Genomic DNA, 15903 nt, shown 5'->3' on the forward strand with positions numbered 1-15903 from the left:
GCCAAGCAGTAGGTGCTCAGTAAATGCTTTGCATGATAGCCTGCATGAGCTTGCCACATGCCCACCCACTCACCCTCCAGCCCCTGTGAATGACCTTCCGATATGTCTTGGGTTTTTCTTCCTTTAGAAGGGTAGTTCACACCTTGGCTGTGGGTTAAATCTCCCCAGTGAATTCTCCCCAGACAAGCCATCAGGTGAGCTACATAAGGAGCCTCTCTTGGGACTCCCCCAACTCAGCCTCCTGCAGGACTTCATCTTGCTCCTGAGCTCACTCCATTCCAACGGAACAGGAAGGGAAAAAGGAAACCAGACCAGAGTGGAAAGCATTTTCAAACTTTATTTACAACTGTCACAGTGACAAAAAGTAGTTTGGAAAAAAAAAATGCTAGTTTCTCCCTGAGCCTCAAAAAAGAACAGATAGAAGTTACAGGAGGTTCATCTCACAACAGGCATTTTTACTGAAATACTAGGAATTTTTTCAATACAATCAGTTAGAAATACACACAAATTACTTGGAAAAAAAAAAAAAGAGGAGGCCAGATAGGAGCTCAGCCACTTGTCCAAGAGCAGCTGGGTCCCCCCAGCAGGCTCCACCGCTGAGGGTCCTGACATTAGCTGTCAGCCCCTGGCCTGCTCAGACTGCAAACGGTCATACAAAGTGGTCTAGGGACCAGCAAAAATAATAAATCACCCCCATAAACAGACACATACACAAAGTAGATTTGTTACGCAGTTTACAAGCATGTTCCCATCACACAGCAAGACCAGGACAGGTGATTCAGGGTAGCAGATAAGGGAAGACACCAAAACACAGGAATTGAAAAGGCAAGACCCCCGTCCACAAGGGGAGGCGAGGGAATGAGAGTATGGATGAACCACTCTCTGCAGCCAAAACAGAACGAAGCGGGGAGCAAGAGAGAGGAAAGCCCCTCTCGGTGCAGGCTGCCGGCCTCTCCCACTTCTGCGAGGAGTTGGAAGAAGTTATTGCCATTGATGTGTGTCACACAGGCAGACAACAGAGGGAGGAAGCAAGGGGTGCCGGCGACCATCGGCTTCCCAGAATGGAATCCCACGGACTGCTGTGTCCACAGCGCACCCTCGTCCTCCTGTCCCGGCATCCCCAGAGCCACAATGACCTTGAGGTATTAAATACAGCTATATACACACGTCCAGAACTGAGGGTCAACCTGGACTGACTGGAGACCTGAGGGGACATGCTGCGTGCCTTGGTTGGCCAAGTTTAGCTCAAGGAAGGCTCTGAGTCCACCTCTTGGCCACACGGTACTGCTCTCAGTGGACTGAAGCATTTGTCCTGCAACCTGCTGCTTCAGATGGCTCTTAGCTACAATAAGAAATCCTAAGTCCAAAGGCCAACTTTCTCATACAACTGGTGCCCTTGCAGGAAGCAGTGGGAGGTGGGGAGGGATGAGGACCACTGTTGAGTAAGGACAGCAGAGGTCCCTTGCCATGCCTCCCTTCTGCCCTTGTCCGGGAACAACATGGGGAGAAGCCAGGGATCTCATGACATCCTTTAGTCTCAAACTCAATCCCAAGGTTGCCATGACAGCCTTGTCCCCACCATGCAAGTCACCTCCCCAACAAGACACAGAAAAAGCCACGTCTGCTCTCCACTAGGCTCCCACAAGAAAAACAGACCAAGATCCCCCATGGGGCGTGAGTACTGCAGCTGGGCAGACTGGCGGGAATCCATAGGTGAGCTGGGGACCCATGTACCCATGGCTGCTGGGGCTGGGGCAGGGAAGGTGGCGGTGAGGAGAAGGAAGGGCCAGCCTGGAAGACCACGCCCACTTCATCTCGGGAGCAAGTCTTGGAAGGGCAGCAGTTAAGGGAGAGACCTTCATGCTGAGTGTCCACCCTGGGGCTTCCAACAAGGGCAGGAAGTGCTCTCACTACCCCTAAAAAGTGCTGGGAAGCAAAATGGATATATCAGGGAGAAAAGCTGAAAAGCACTGCCTCTTAAAAACCGATCACATTGGCTATGTGAGCCTACCACAGCTGGGAGCAGAGAGGCCATGGAGTAGAATGGGGTGACCTTTCCTTTCCTGCACATCACCTCCAGCTGGCTTTGCAGGCAGCCAATTGCTCCTGCTCTCCTTTACTCTCCTCCCTGTCATATAGACCAACACACCTGAAATGAAAGCAAAGGGTGGGGTGGGTGAAACTGGAGAGAGAGATGAAGACTTTGTTTTCTGATGTCCCAGCAGCCAGAGTGAATGTCTGCTGAGCGCATCCTGGCTGCAGTTCTCTGCTCAATGTTTTCTTAAAAACATGTATTTTTTCTTTTGCCTCATGTTTGTTTTCTTACCCCAAATGTTCCTTGCTTGCTTTGCACATGCCCCACCTCCCACCCACCAAGACCCATTGGAATCCCACCACTGCCTCTACTAGGCTGCCTGAGTTCAGATAATGATCTCAAAAACAGCACTCGCTCCCCCCACCCCCTAACCCCCTGGCTCTAAGCAGCTTCCTTTCTCAGAGGGCCTTGCAAATTGTCAGAGGGCTCCACTGCTTGGCAAATTTCAAAAAAAAAAAAAAAAAAAAAAGACAAGAAAAGAAAAGAAAACCAACTCGGTGATCTGCAGGTGCAAAACAGAAGCCTCGTTTGACATTTTCAGAACAATTGCGGCTCACTCTCTTCTTCCGTCATGATGGGAAAAACACAGTTCAGGAACAGATGCTGGCTGGTATGACCCATGGGAGTCCACAGGGACTCTACTGCTCTTTATTTTCTTTCGCTGTCTCTTCGCAGTTATCTTGCTCATCCTCCTGGACCAGGAACTCCTCAGGGGGCCACCGGAGCTCCCCGCTCTCCACCTCCCCTTCTGTGGGTTCCACCACTATGGAGGGCAGACGGTCCTTCAGTTTGCAGCAGCGGTCAAAATCTGACGGGTCTGGGAAGATCTGAAAGAAAAGCAGAGCAGGTGCCTGGTCACGTAGATATTTGAAAAGAGAAATTCCATTCCTTCTTTGCACATCCATGTGGCATACTGGGTGCATGCCATACGCCAGGGACTGTGCTTTGCACTCGGGAGGCTGTGGAGTATATAAGGTGGGAGCCACGGGAGAATATTCTGGGGCAACATAGGAAACTGTCCCTCAGTCAGACTTCCATTCCAATCCTGAAGCTGAAAGTTTGGGGGCAGTGCCGCTGAGTTTAAAGGTTGATGTGATTCTGTTTGGACTCTGTATTTTGTTTTCAGATAAAATAATCCCAAATCATGTTATCCACAGTAAGTCTGGTCTCTCTCTGCAGGAAGTATTTTACTCCAGCAGTACAAAGAATACAACAGGTGCCACAGCATTAAGTACCTCCTGGAATAATTATTGGCACTAAGTGAGCAGGTTACCAGGTGCTATACATATATCACTTCCAACCCACACAGTCATGCTGAAAAACAGGTGTTGCTAATGCTAGCTTAAAGAATCTCAGGCTTGGGAGAGTAGGTGGTCCAAGACCAGACAGCCTAGAAATGAGTGAGGGATGGGATGAGATTGAAAACTGGGTCTGGGATGGGCCTGGTGGCTCACACCTGTAATCCCAGTGCTTTCGGATGCTGAGGCAGGTGGATCACGAGGTCAGGAGATCGAGACCATCCTGGCTAACATGGTGAAACCCCTCATATGGTAAACTACTAAAAATACAAAAAAAATTAGCCGGGCATGGTGGTGGGCGCCTGTATTACCAGCTACTCCGGAGGCTGAGGCAGGAAAATGGTGTGAACCCGGGAGGCGGAGCTTGCGGTGAGCCGAGATCACGCCACTGGACTCCAGTCTGGGCGACAGAGCGAGACTCCATGTCGAAAATAAAAAAAAACAAAAACTGGATATGTTCGATTCCCCTGCCCCAACACCAGCTTGTCCCTCAAGCAGATGGGTCCTCATCCCATTGCAACTGTAAAGTCAAAGCCAAATCCTGATGAACGGCATGGTCCCCAGTCACAGGCAGGCTGGGAACAAAATCCAAGGATCCTTTTTCACCTGTGAACAATTTCTGGCTTCTTGCCAGCTCTACACCTGAAGGAGTCTACTTCTTTTTCCAGAGTCCCGTCAGCCAGGCTTTGTTTTTTAATGCCTACTTTGTGTCCTGCCCAGAGCTGGCAGAAACTCCAAACCCAGCTATAAAATCAGGGCCAAATCTGGCTCTGTGGATTCCCTTTGCATACACTGCCCTGTGACTACAGCTGACCCAATTCTTGGCCCAGCAGTTTAAGTACTTAATCCGCTGGGCTGCTGGTCCCTGCCATTCACAGCCCTCAGTGACACACCCCGGAGCTAGAGAGAGAAGCCTCTGTCTGGGATGCTGGGCTCCCAGAATCAGGCACTTGGCACCTTCACGGCCATCTCTTCCCACCTCTCCATTTGGTAGATGAGCAACTCAAGGCCCCAGAGGGGTCAGGAGACCTGCCTAAGGTCACACAGCTTGTTCATGGCACAAGAAAGGAAAGCAAAACTTTGAGTCGGTGGAGACACATTTGAAGAGATCTGGGGGGCTGCCTGGTCCTGCCTGCACCTCGATCCAGATGGGGACAGGCCCACGGCAGCAGACAGGAGTCACCCATTACCAGGACATAGAAGAAAGGCCCTTTTACAAACTCAGGCCTTCCCAACTTCTGTGGTGCTCTGAGGATACCCGGTCTTATTGCAACCCAACCCCATGCAGTGCTGCCCCAGCCAAGTCACACTCTCACCACATCACAGGCCACGTGGGGCTTCCAGGAATCACAGGCCTCAGTGAAGCCTTCCCAATCCCTGCAAACGAGTGATTATTAACCATTTATCCAATAAGACCTATTGCTGGGGATTAAGCCTTAAGCCAGCTGCACAACCAGGCATCATTAAAGACTTAACGAGGCTCATAAAAGGTATCATAATGGCAGCCAGGAGGAAAACAAGTCCAGGGAGGGGATGGGCCAGTGTGGGTCACGGAGGCAGGGGGACACGGACCCCGACTCTGGGCTCTGCCTTCGTGACCAGGCTGGCCCAGAAGTTCTGCCCTCAGACGGCGCCGTGCCCGGACGTGCATGTGCCGAGCGAGGAGCCGCCACGTGGGCTTTTTGGGTGCGTCCTCATTTCTTGGGTGGGGCCAGAGCCCCCCATGGGCTGTGAGGACACAAGGCGCCCTCCAAGCATGAGCTCTGAGAGTGGGTGAGAGGGACCCCGATGGAGGGAAGCCCACCACAGGTCACGAAGCTCTTTCAGATGTCAGCTCGTTCAGGGCTCACTGCCACTCTAGGAATAGTAAGACCCGGGACTCTGGGGTCACGTGGCAGAGCCAGGATTCAAACCTACATCTGCTGTTTTCAGTGCCTGAGCCTTCTGGAAAATGGATTAGGCTGCTGCTGGGTCTCCACCCCATTTCACAGATGGAAAACTGAGCAGGGAGGGAGAGTAAGACTCTGGGCCTTCACTGCCCAGGCAGCTGTGAGGGCCCCAGCCCAGGAGGTGAGCTTCCCAGTCCCAATGCTTGTTTTAAACCTTCAGGATCCAAGACAGCGCCATAAGCTGTCAAGAGGAGAGGGGGACCTGCCCTGTGAAGAGCCTGGCCCTGCCTCCACCCTCTGACCTCACTGCCAGGATTGTGCCTACCTGTGCCAGGGCCACATTGTCAGGGCTGGGAGAGTGAAAACCCAATTCTAACTATGACAGCCTAAGCCAAGGAAAAGCAAAAGGCATGACAAGCAGGGCAGGCCCAGCAAAAGGAGGAGGGGGGGAGGGGGAGGGGGAGGAGGAAGAGGACGAAGAGGAGGAGAGGGGTGGGAAGCACTGGATTTCATTTCAAGCTGGAAACAGGTCTTTCATTAAAATAAGGGAAAAAATATAATGATGATGATGATGGATGAAATTTTTGCTGAGCAGAATCTCAAACCTCACAATAATTCTAGTTACCACCCCCCAATTTATCCACAGTTTTGCTTTTCTTGGTTTCAGTTACCCACAGTCAACTGCAATCCCAAGATAGGTAGGTACAGTACAATAAGATATTGTGAGAGAGAGACACAGAGAGACCACATTCACATAGCTTTTGTTGCAGTATGGTGTTATAATTGTTCTATTTTATTGTTAGCTATCATTGTTAATCTCACATTGAGTCTAATTTATAAATTAACCTTTATCACAGGTATGGATGTATAGGATAAAATATAGCATATGTGGGTTTGGTATTATCTGTGGTTTCAGGCAACCACTGTGTGTCCTGGAACGTATCCCCCAGAGATAACGGGGACTACTGTAACCCTATTTTGTGGATAAGAAACCTGAAGCACAGAGACAGTATGTGACTTGCTCAAAGCCACGCACCTGGGAAGCAGCTGAACTGGGATCCAAACTCAGACCTGTAGGACTTCAAATGAAGCGTTCACTTGATAGCATGGGTTAAGCCACACAACCCAGGTGCTCACTATGTCCTTGACCACCATTGTATAACTCCGGTCAAGTCCTCTCAACCCCAAACACCTCAGTTTCTCCTTTTGAGACATGAGGTGACCTTCTTGTCTCACTAGATGGGTACAAGTTCTTGGCAAACATAAAGATGATAAAATACTTTGAGGACATAAGCAAAATTGAAACTATAATGTCCTCTTTGGAGCAGTTTCAAAAGAACTACAGTAAGCATCCAATCTCCAAGCAAGAGGGAGTCATATGAACACAGTAATTAAAATAATTCCAAACAGCGCCATTCATACCGAGAGCTCCACAATTAAGTCTTTTAAGACCTTGGAAGAGGTCTGAGAATTGAACTTCTGATACTGCTTAGCTGCCAGAGGACTTTGCTCCCTGAATTGCTCGAAGCAAGCACTGTTTAAAATTTTTTGTTTGTTTGTTTACAAAGCCTATTAATTGTATTTTTAAAAATTACTACAATAATCGAACCCTTCCATCAGAGATCTTATTTTATTATCAGATTATACCCATTTGGGCCTCAAAATTGTAGCTCTCTCCAAACACAAAAAGTACCCAGAACCAACAGCTTCTGGTTTCCTTACAGACAGACAGAAAGCCTTGCAAAGTGCTGCTGAGTAATTTGCCAGCACAATCTTATCTCTGACAGCTGCTTCAGAGGCTGACCCCAAGGAGGTCAACATTTTTCCACTAAGTCATGCTTTTTAATCATCTAGGCAGCAGAAAAATGAGAGGTTGCAACTGCAATTTGACGGGTGGGGAAGGCAGTGGAAAAAAGGACTTGAGTCAGACTTGCCAAGCACATGACAGGTAGGGGTTGAGGCGGCAGGCCAGGCCGGCATGCTGCCTGCCTGCAGGAACTGGCAGGGAGTAAAGAACTGCCCCTGTTCCCAAAAGAAAGTGCTTCTGGTTAAACCTCTTTCCCCAAAGTGCTCCTTCTCTCTGTACTACAGAAAGGCAAAAACAAACACAAATCATTTTCCCTTCTCTCTGCAGCTCTCAGAGGCATTTCTCACCCTCAGCCCAGGGTAGGGCAGGTCTAGAAGAATCCACCCCCAGCTGTGATTCTCCCAGCCCTACACCTTCCTCCCTCTGCCAGCCCTGGACTCCACATCCAGCAGCCACATTGGGCTGCCAAAGCTGATGGCTGAAATGAATCGAATGGACACCAAGTGTGTTAGTCCATTTTCATGCTACTATGAAGAAATCCCCAAGACTGGGTAAGTTATAAAGGAAAGAGGTTTTTCTTTTTTTTTTTTGAGACGGAGTCTCGCTCTGTCACCCAGGCTGGAGTGCAGTGGCACGATCTCTGCTCACTGCAAGCTCCGCCTCCTGGGTTCACGCCATTCTCCTGCCTCAGCCTCCTGAGTAGCTTCGACGACAGGCGCCCGCCACCGCGCCCGGCTAATTTTTTGTATTTTTAGTAGAGACGAGGGTTCACCATGTTAGCCAGTATGGTCTCAATCTCCTGACCTCATGATCCACCCGCCTTGGCCTCCCAAAGTGCTGGGATTACAGGCGTGAGCCACTGCACCTGGCCTAAAGGAAAGAGGTTTAATTGCCTCACAGTTCCACATGGCTAGGAAGGCCTCAGGAAACTTACAATCATGGTGGAAGCGGAAGCAAACACATCCTTCTTCACAAGGTGGCAGGAGAGAGAAGTGCCGAGCAAAGGGAGAAAAGCCCCTTATAAAACCATCTGATCTTATGAGATCTCACTTACTATCATGATGAGAATGGCATGAGAGTAACTGCCCCCATGATTCAATTACCTCCTACCAGGTCTCTCCCACGAGACAAGGGGATTATGGGAACTACAATTCAAGATAAGATCTGGGTGGGGACACGGCCAAGCCATGTCACCAAGTTCCATCCTTTGCAAATGGAATGAAGCCTTGACATTTACACACACCATGAATCTCCCAGGTCTTGCATTCTCCACTGTGTAGAAAAGTAAGCACCATTGTTCATCTCAGAAGCTCACCCTCAGGCCCAGGATTCTCTGCTCCAACAGCCTCTGCTGTTGGTCGGCCAAACAAACGCCCTGGGCTTCCCTGAAACATCTTGCTGCCTTCATCATCCTCATACTAAATCATCTATCCAACAAAGCAGCCACTCACCACACAGGGCCATTTAAAGCTACATTAAATTGATGTTTATATCACATATAAATTTCTGTTAATAAAAATAAAATAAAAATTTTAGCCACCTTTCTTATTTTTTATTAGTTTTTTTTTTTTTTTTTTCTTGAGATAGGGTCTTGTTTCATCACCCAGACTGGAGTGCAATGGCACAATCTCAGCTCACTGTAGCCTCAACCTTCCAGGATCAAGCGATCCTCCCACCTCAGCCTCCCAAAGTGCTGGGATTACAGGCATGAGCCACCGTGCCTGGCCATGGTGACGGTGAATTTTACAGGGGACACCTCTTCGGAGGCATCCTTTGCCTGGTGGCCTCCAGTCCCAACAGGCCGTGGCATTTTGGGAACTCAAATGAATTCACTTGAAAGGTCAAGGGAGCTTCAAGACTTTGTAGCAGGAAGAGATGGTCTGTAAGATACTGGAATTTCTGGCTGTATAGATCAGTGCTGTCCAAAAGAATGTTCTGCGTATGGAAATGTTCTCTATCTGCGCTGTCCAATACAGTAGCCACTTGCCATGTGTGACTATGGAGCACTTGAAAGGTGGCTAAAATTGGCCAGGCACGGGTGGCTCATGCCTGTAATCCTAGCACTTTGTGGGGCTGAGGTGGGAGGATCGCCTGAGCCTGGAAGGTTAAGGCTGCAATGAGCAGAGATTGTGCCACTGCACTCCAGCCTGGGTGACGAAACAAGACCCTTTCTCAAAAAAAAAAAAAAAAAAAAAAAAAAAATTCTACTGACAATAAAAAATAAGAATGGTGGCTAAAATGTTATTTTTTATTTAATTTTTATTAATAGAAATTTATATGATATAATATAAATATCAATTTAATGTAACCTTAAATGGCCCTGTGTGGCGAGTGGCTGCCTTGTTGGATTGATGATTTAGTATGCGGACGATGAAGGCAGCAGGATGTTCCTGGGAATCCCAGGGCGTTTTTTTGACCGACCAACAGTGGAGGCTGTTGGACCAGAGAATCCTGGGCCTGAGGGTGAGCTTCTGGAGACCAGGAATTCCTCAGCAGGCTTCTTGCTTAGGCATAAAAGTTGCCGGTGAGCCAGTTCCCATTTCACCCGTGGAGGGGAACTGAAAGGCAACACCAGGGCTTCAAAGGCCCCAAATTTGGGGACCGGGCTATCAACTGTCTGCCTCCATGCCAGGTGACCTAAACCTGGCTGCCCCTGGGGTGGGAGAGGAGAGAGATGCCTGGCACCTGGCATGGAAAATGTGAGCGCTCCTGGTCAGAGCCACCCTCCCCTGAGTGTGCATCTCTCAGCCATCATTTGACAAACAACCCAAGCTGGCCACAAAGAGGCTGAGGGCTCTGCAAAGAGCCGAGAGATGCTAATAGGGAAAGCGGACACCAGCAGGTAGAGGAGATGAAAGGTGGTTAGCAGGACACAAAGGGCTAATTACCAGCTCTGCAAGCTGAGACCTCAGGAGCCTGACATCTTGCTCTTTTTTGCAAGGGTGGAAAGAGGAAAGAGGAAGGCCGGGGGTGGAGAGGGAGGGGAGAGAGCCTGAGATACATAACCAGGCTAGCTCCCTAAGGCACTGTGGACAAAACCACACAGTAAGCTTCTACCCTCTCTTGTTGCAGAGAAGTAAGAACAATCAGCCCAAACCCGCTCAGGAAAATTGCTCTTCCCACAGGCAGACCACAGAGTCCGAAGGATCTGGCTTTTTCCTCGCCTCCATCTTTTATTATCGCTATGACCCTGGTCACGTCATTTTATCGCCTCTGAGCCTCAGCTGCCTCCCGAGTAAAATGAGAAAATCATTTCCACTTTACGGTATGGTTGGCATGGTCACAGGGCTGTGCCTTGAGAGCCAGCACAGTGCCTGACAGGCTCATCGAAGCGGTGGCCCATTCTCCTCCTCTACTCCTCTATAATTTGGGTCAGTGCTAATGCTGATCTTGCAGGGCTTTGGAGAGAATCAAATACAGGTATGTATGAACATGCCCTGTAAACTCTACCTTCCTAATGATGGTTCTTACTAGGTAAAGCTGGGGTCCCCCAGCAGCATTTAGAGTGAGGAACCAAGGGGTCAACAGCTGTGGCTTGGGACAGGAGCAAATACGCAGCACTCCTGGGCTTGTGCCCACAAATCCTAGGCCGAGTTCTTAGGAGAAATGGCTGCAACTTCATTCATCACTTCCCTCCCCGTGGCTCTGTTTCCCCAGGGCGTGGGTTAGGGCCCCCCGGAATGAAAACCATGCCCTTGTCACCACCCCGCCCCCAACCAGAGGCCTTCCTCTTCTTCTACCTCCTCCTTTCACTTACTCCAGGGGCCTGCCCCTCAGCTTCCCAAAGTCTGGATTTCTTACTTCTCCTGGAGAACAACAATGAATTGCCTTGTGTGTTCCTTCCTTCCTACGATGGGCTGGCTTATAACAATGGGCAGATCTCTACCAGCATCCTGCTCTGCCAAGGGATGAATGAACAAGCAGCAGCTAAGTCAAATAAAAAACCCACCTGTTCTTTGCCCCCTAACAATGTGTGAAGGCAAGAAATTCCGTCTTTGAAATACTTGCCTCCTGCTATTTTATTATCATCATTATTATTATTTGCATTTTACTGGCTTTTCCACGTGAAATGTGGCTAATAAGAACAGAAAGAATTGTAGCAAAGGGGCAGCAGGGCTACTAACTAGATGCAGGGAAGGAAGAATATTCTCCAGTCTCTACTCAGAGACTGTCCATCTTTAAGACTCTCATCTTCCTTAAATCTCCCCTGGACTGGGGTTACAGAACATCCACCTCACTCTGTTCTGCCGTGCCCTGGTGCCTCTAATCCTATAGAGGACTTAAGCAAAGATTTGGGGCTTATAACAACTGCTAGACCTCCTTCCTTTGGATCAAAGATGCTTAAGCCTCCAGCCTTGAAACTTAAAAGAAAAGGAAATCCTTTGGATAAACACCATCTTTCATAAACATCTCTCAAACACACACCCATCCTGCGAGTCAGGAGTTCCAAATTCTAATTAATTGCACTAATTTCTACTGCTAACTCTGGGCCCAGTGAAATGAGGAGGCTTTTGGAATGTTAGAGAACTTTTTTCTCTGGGGCAGTGAGAAAAGACTTGTTATCAGGCACAGATAACAAAAGACAGTTTTCAGGCACAGATGACTTCAAATATCCGCGACTTTTTGACTGTATCATCATTACCTTCTGGAAAGAAGACTGGCCTCGTGTCACCTCCAGGCATCTGTGGGTGGCACATCCGTCTCTCTATCCTCCCTCCACTAGTACTACCCAATGTCCCATGGTCACACCTCTCTCAGCTGCCATTTCTAACTATCCCCGCATTCTTTTTTTGGAAACACAAATCTTGAATATTTAGCCTGTCCCATTGCCTTCCATTTCTTGTTTGGGTTCCCTTCCTAACCCCCACCACGTAGCTTCCAAAAACATCCCTGGGTGGAAACAAATCTCGAAGGCCTTCCTTGCAGCCCTGCCCCACGGCCTTTACTCCACTTTCATTCCGTCTCTACCCATTCTGCAGTGCACTACCAGGACAACTCACTTTGTCCTCCACAAAAAATTTTTTTGCCCCACGCAAGAAGTCTTCCTTGATAGTAGCTCCCATAAAAGAAGCTTGGAGATTTTAGTTGATCACAACTGCAGCATTGAGGCTAACAACCGAAGCAAACAGGGCTATATTCCTAGAGGTATATGCCTTTCAATGAAACCATCTACACTAACAGAGAGGTGATGGACCTGCTACCCTCTCATGAGGCATATTCTATTTAGCCTAGGGCAGCCATTCTCCAAGCTCAACTGCCAAGATCCTTTCAGTGAGGGAGCCTCCACGGAGGTAACATATTTTCATAGTAATACTAAGATGTCGTTTGCCTTTTTCAGTGTTAACACTTGCACTAAGGGTATAGAAAGCAACAGTGGAAGAAACTGCTGGCACCTTGGCGAGAATTAACGTAGTGGCAGCAAACCATACTTGGCATCATCAATTGTTCGCCAGCTCACCCTCACGATTAAAACGAAAGCAAGCAAACAAAAAAAATTAATGCCCTTGATGAAGTGGTAAAAAGTAATTTATATTAAATATTGACTCAACCACATGTCACTTATGTATGTGGCACAGTGAAATGGACAGTTAGCCTACAACATTTCTGCTGCTGACGGAAGTACAACAGCTGTCTTGAGGAAAGCAGTCATGTGACAGAGTTGCCAGCTGAACTAGCCGCTCATGCCATGGAGCACCATTCTTACTTGAAAGAATGACCAACAAATTGTAGTTATTCCAACTTGGGTATTTGGCAGGCATTTTCTCAAAAATGGACAAAGTGACAAAGTAAGCCTGTCACTTCAAGGAAAATGACAGTATTTGTCACCAATGATAAAAATAGAGCTTTCAAGTGAAAATTAGAATTTTGAAAAAGTTGTATCAGCCACCATGAGCCTGACAGCTTCCTAATGCTTGAGATCAGTAGAGACATTAAGAAATGTGATTTTATGATATTGTATAATGAAATGAGTCAATATTTTGAAGACCTGCATAACTTGGTGAACCTATATTTTCCAAATGATCAGAACATTACACTAAGCATGGGTAAAAGATGCACTCAAAGTGCAAAATAGACTAATGAATTTTAGTGTACAAAAAGGTCATTGATAAGATGTCAGATATCACATTGCCACTAACATTTAAGAAACTACCACTTGTTGGCTGGGCACAGTGTTTCATGTCTATAATCCCAGTACTTTGGAAGGCTGAGGTGGGAGGACTGCTGGAGGCCAGGATTTCAAGACAAGCCTGGGCAACATAGTGAGACCCCATCTCTACAATTAAAAAAAAAATAGCCAGGCATGGTGGCACATATCTATAGTCATAGGGACTTGGGGAGGCTGAGGCAGGAGGATCACTTGAGTCCAGGAGTTGGAGGCTGCAGTGAGCTATGACCATGCCACTGCACTCTAGCCTGGGTGACAGAGCAAAACGCTGAAAGAAAGAAAGAAAGGAGGGAGGGAAGGAGGGAGGGAGGGAGGGAGGGAGTGAGGAAGGAAAGAAGGAAAGAAACAAAGAAAGAAAGAAAGAAAGAAAGAGAAAGAAGGAAGGAAGGAAAAAAGACAGAGAGAGAAAGAAAGAGGAAAAAAACTACTACTTGTTGAGTTTTAGTGAAGTACCAAAGAAACAAATCTGCATAGGCTAGATATCCTTCATTGACTTCAACCAACACATACTGCAACAGATTGACTGGAGAAGCACATGAGAGTCTAGCCTAGTCTTCTATTAAACTAGACTTTAAACAGACATGCAAAAACGTAAAACAATGCCTCTCCTCTCATTAAACATTTTCTGTTTTGGAAAATATATTTTTTACTAAAAACTGTTATTTACATTAACATGTAACGGTTTTGTTGCTCTAAATGAATAAGTAAAAATTTTGAAAATTGTTTTAATTTCTGAAACAGTAAATATCAAAAGACATAAAACAAAAGACATAATCATGAACAGAAGCTCTTTGGGTAGTCCTAAATAAGTTTTAAGAGTGTGAAAGGGACGGAGACCAAAAGGTTTGAGAATATTTGGCCTGGAGAAATAATCCTCAGTAAGATGACTATGGGCCAGGTGCAGTGGCTCACACCCATAATCCCAGCACTTGGCAGATCACTTGAGGTCAAGAGTTTGAGACCAGCCTGGCCAACATGGCAAAACCTCATTTCTACTAAAAATACAAAAATTAGCCAGGCGTGGTGGTGCACGCCTGTGATTCCAGCTACTTGGGAGGCTGAGGCATGAGAATCCCTTGAACCCGGGAGGCGGAGGTTGCAGTGAGCTGGGATGGCACCACTGCACTCCAGCCTGGGTGACGGAGTGAGATTGTGTCTCAAGGAAAAAAAAAGAAAAAAAGACTATGTAAGTCAAGGTTGAAAAACAACATATTTTAAAACTGGTAAAGATTTAAGGGGAACATAAAAGGTGCCTTCTGATATCTGAAAGCCTGATAGGTAGGGAAAGAACAGGTTTTTGTTGTTGCTTTTGTTTTTTAAACTCCAACGGGCACATCTTAGGATTAGGATGGTGGATTTCATGTCATTATTCAACTTTTAAAAAACACAGTAAGGATTAGCTCTCTCACTTATACACATGGAAATCAGGCCCAAATAGGTGATGTGAGTTGCCTGAGATGACATAGGTAGCAGCAAAGCCAAGATTAGAAACCAGTTATCCGGATTCTTAGTCTGTAATCCCTCTGTGCTGAGAGGTTCTGGACTCTGTGTCACAGTGTCCAAAGAATATCTAGGTGACCCGATGTCAGGCTACTGTAGAGGACGTTCCTTATCAAGGTGATAGGACCAAGCTCAAAGCTGCCGTCCCCTCTGAGGAGCTACAGTGCCATCACTTTGATTCTGAAGAAAGTGTACGTATCCATGGTTTCCGAACTTCTAGTGTAGTCCCCAACAGAATTCTGAAAAACTCTGTCTCCTTTCACATGTTCTAAAATCCCTGATATATTATCCATATTGACATTTTAAAATAAAATATACATACCACTCTTTTAAATGTACTAAATGGATTACAAATACCATAAGAATTTGACAGCAACCACGACCTATTAAAAAACTCAAGAACAAGCTCTTAAGTCAAATCTTGTATTCTTACTTTCTCTGTGTAAAACTGTATTTCCATTCTACTTCTCCACAGAATTTTTTCTTGATGTAATATATTTTTATGTTTGAAAGTTTTTAGTCATTAGCTTTTCATAATTCTCTACAATAAAAAGATGTATTTATGCATACAAAATGATATTTTTAAAAATGTCCTACTTTAAGGCTTTGTTAATTTACAAATTCTGGATTGGTTTATTGCAGCTATTAGCATATAACTGATCAACAAACATATCACAAATAATTATTAAACACAAAGGTAAATTTTTATTGAGGTTTCTTTTTTTTCTGTTTGTTTGAGACAGGGTCTCACTTTTACCCAGGCTGGAGTGCAGTGGTGCGATCTCAGCTCACTGCAGCCTCCACCTCCTGGGCTCAAGCGATCCTCCCACCCCAGCCCCTCAAGTAGCTGGGACTACAGGTGCACACCACCACGCCTGGCTAATTTTTTTTTGTATTTGTTGTAGAGATGGGGTTTCCCTATGTTGCCCAGGCTGGTCTCAAACTCCTGAGCTCAAGCAATCTGCCCACCTCAGCCTCTCAAAGTGCTGGGATTATAGGTGTGAGCCACGCGTCCAGCCTTAATGAAGGTTTCTTACTGCAATAGTGAGTTGAATTGCGACAGGTTCTCCTCTTGTAAAGGGGGAGAAGGGCAGTTTTGAAAGAAAGGTAGGACAAGGAAGCAGGTGAAGCTAGTCTTCAGGAAATGC

At 46.9% G+C, this 15903-nt stretch overlaps 1 protein-coding gene across 1 annotated transcript in view; it reads right to left on the reverse strand.

The window, feature by feature from the left end:
• Positions 1 to 317: 317 nt before the first annotated feature.
• Positions 318 to 15903, reverse strand: part of LBH (LBH regulator of WNT signaling pathway) — a 28656-nt gene continuing 13070 nt past the window's right edge. Inside the window, exon 3 of the mRNA XM_034952874.2 lies at positions 318 to 2922. Coding sequence (XP_034808765.1) covers positions 2734 to 2922 — 189 coding nt within the window. The 3' untranslated portion in view covers positions 318 to 2733. The remainder of the gene's footprint in view (positions 2923 to 15903) is intronic.

The sequence above is a fragment of the Pan paniscus genome, chromosome 12 (assembly GCF_029289425.2).
Source record: "Pan paniscus chromosome 12, NHGRI_mPanPan1-v2.0_pri, whole genome shotgun sequence".
In the NCBI taxonomy this organism is placed as follows: domain Eukaryota; kingdom Metazoa; phylum Chordata; class Mammalia; order Primates; family Hominidae; genus Pan; species Pan paniscus.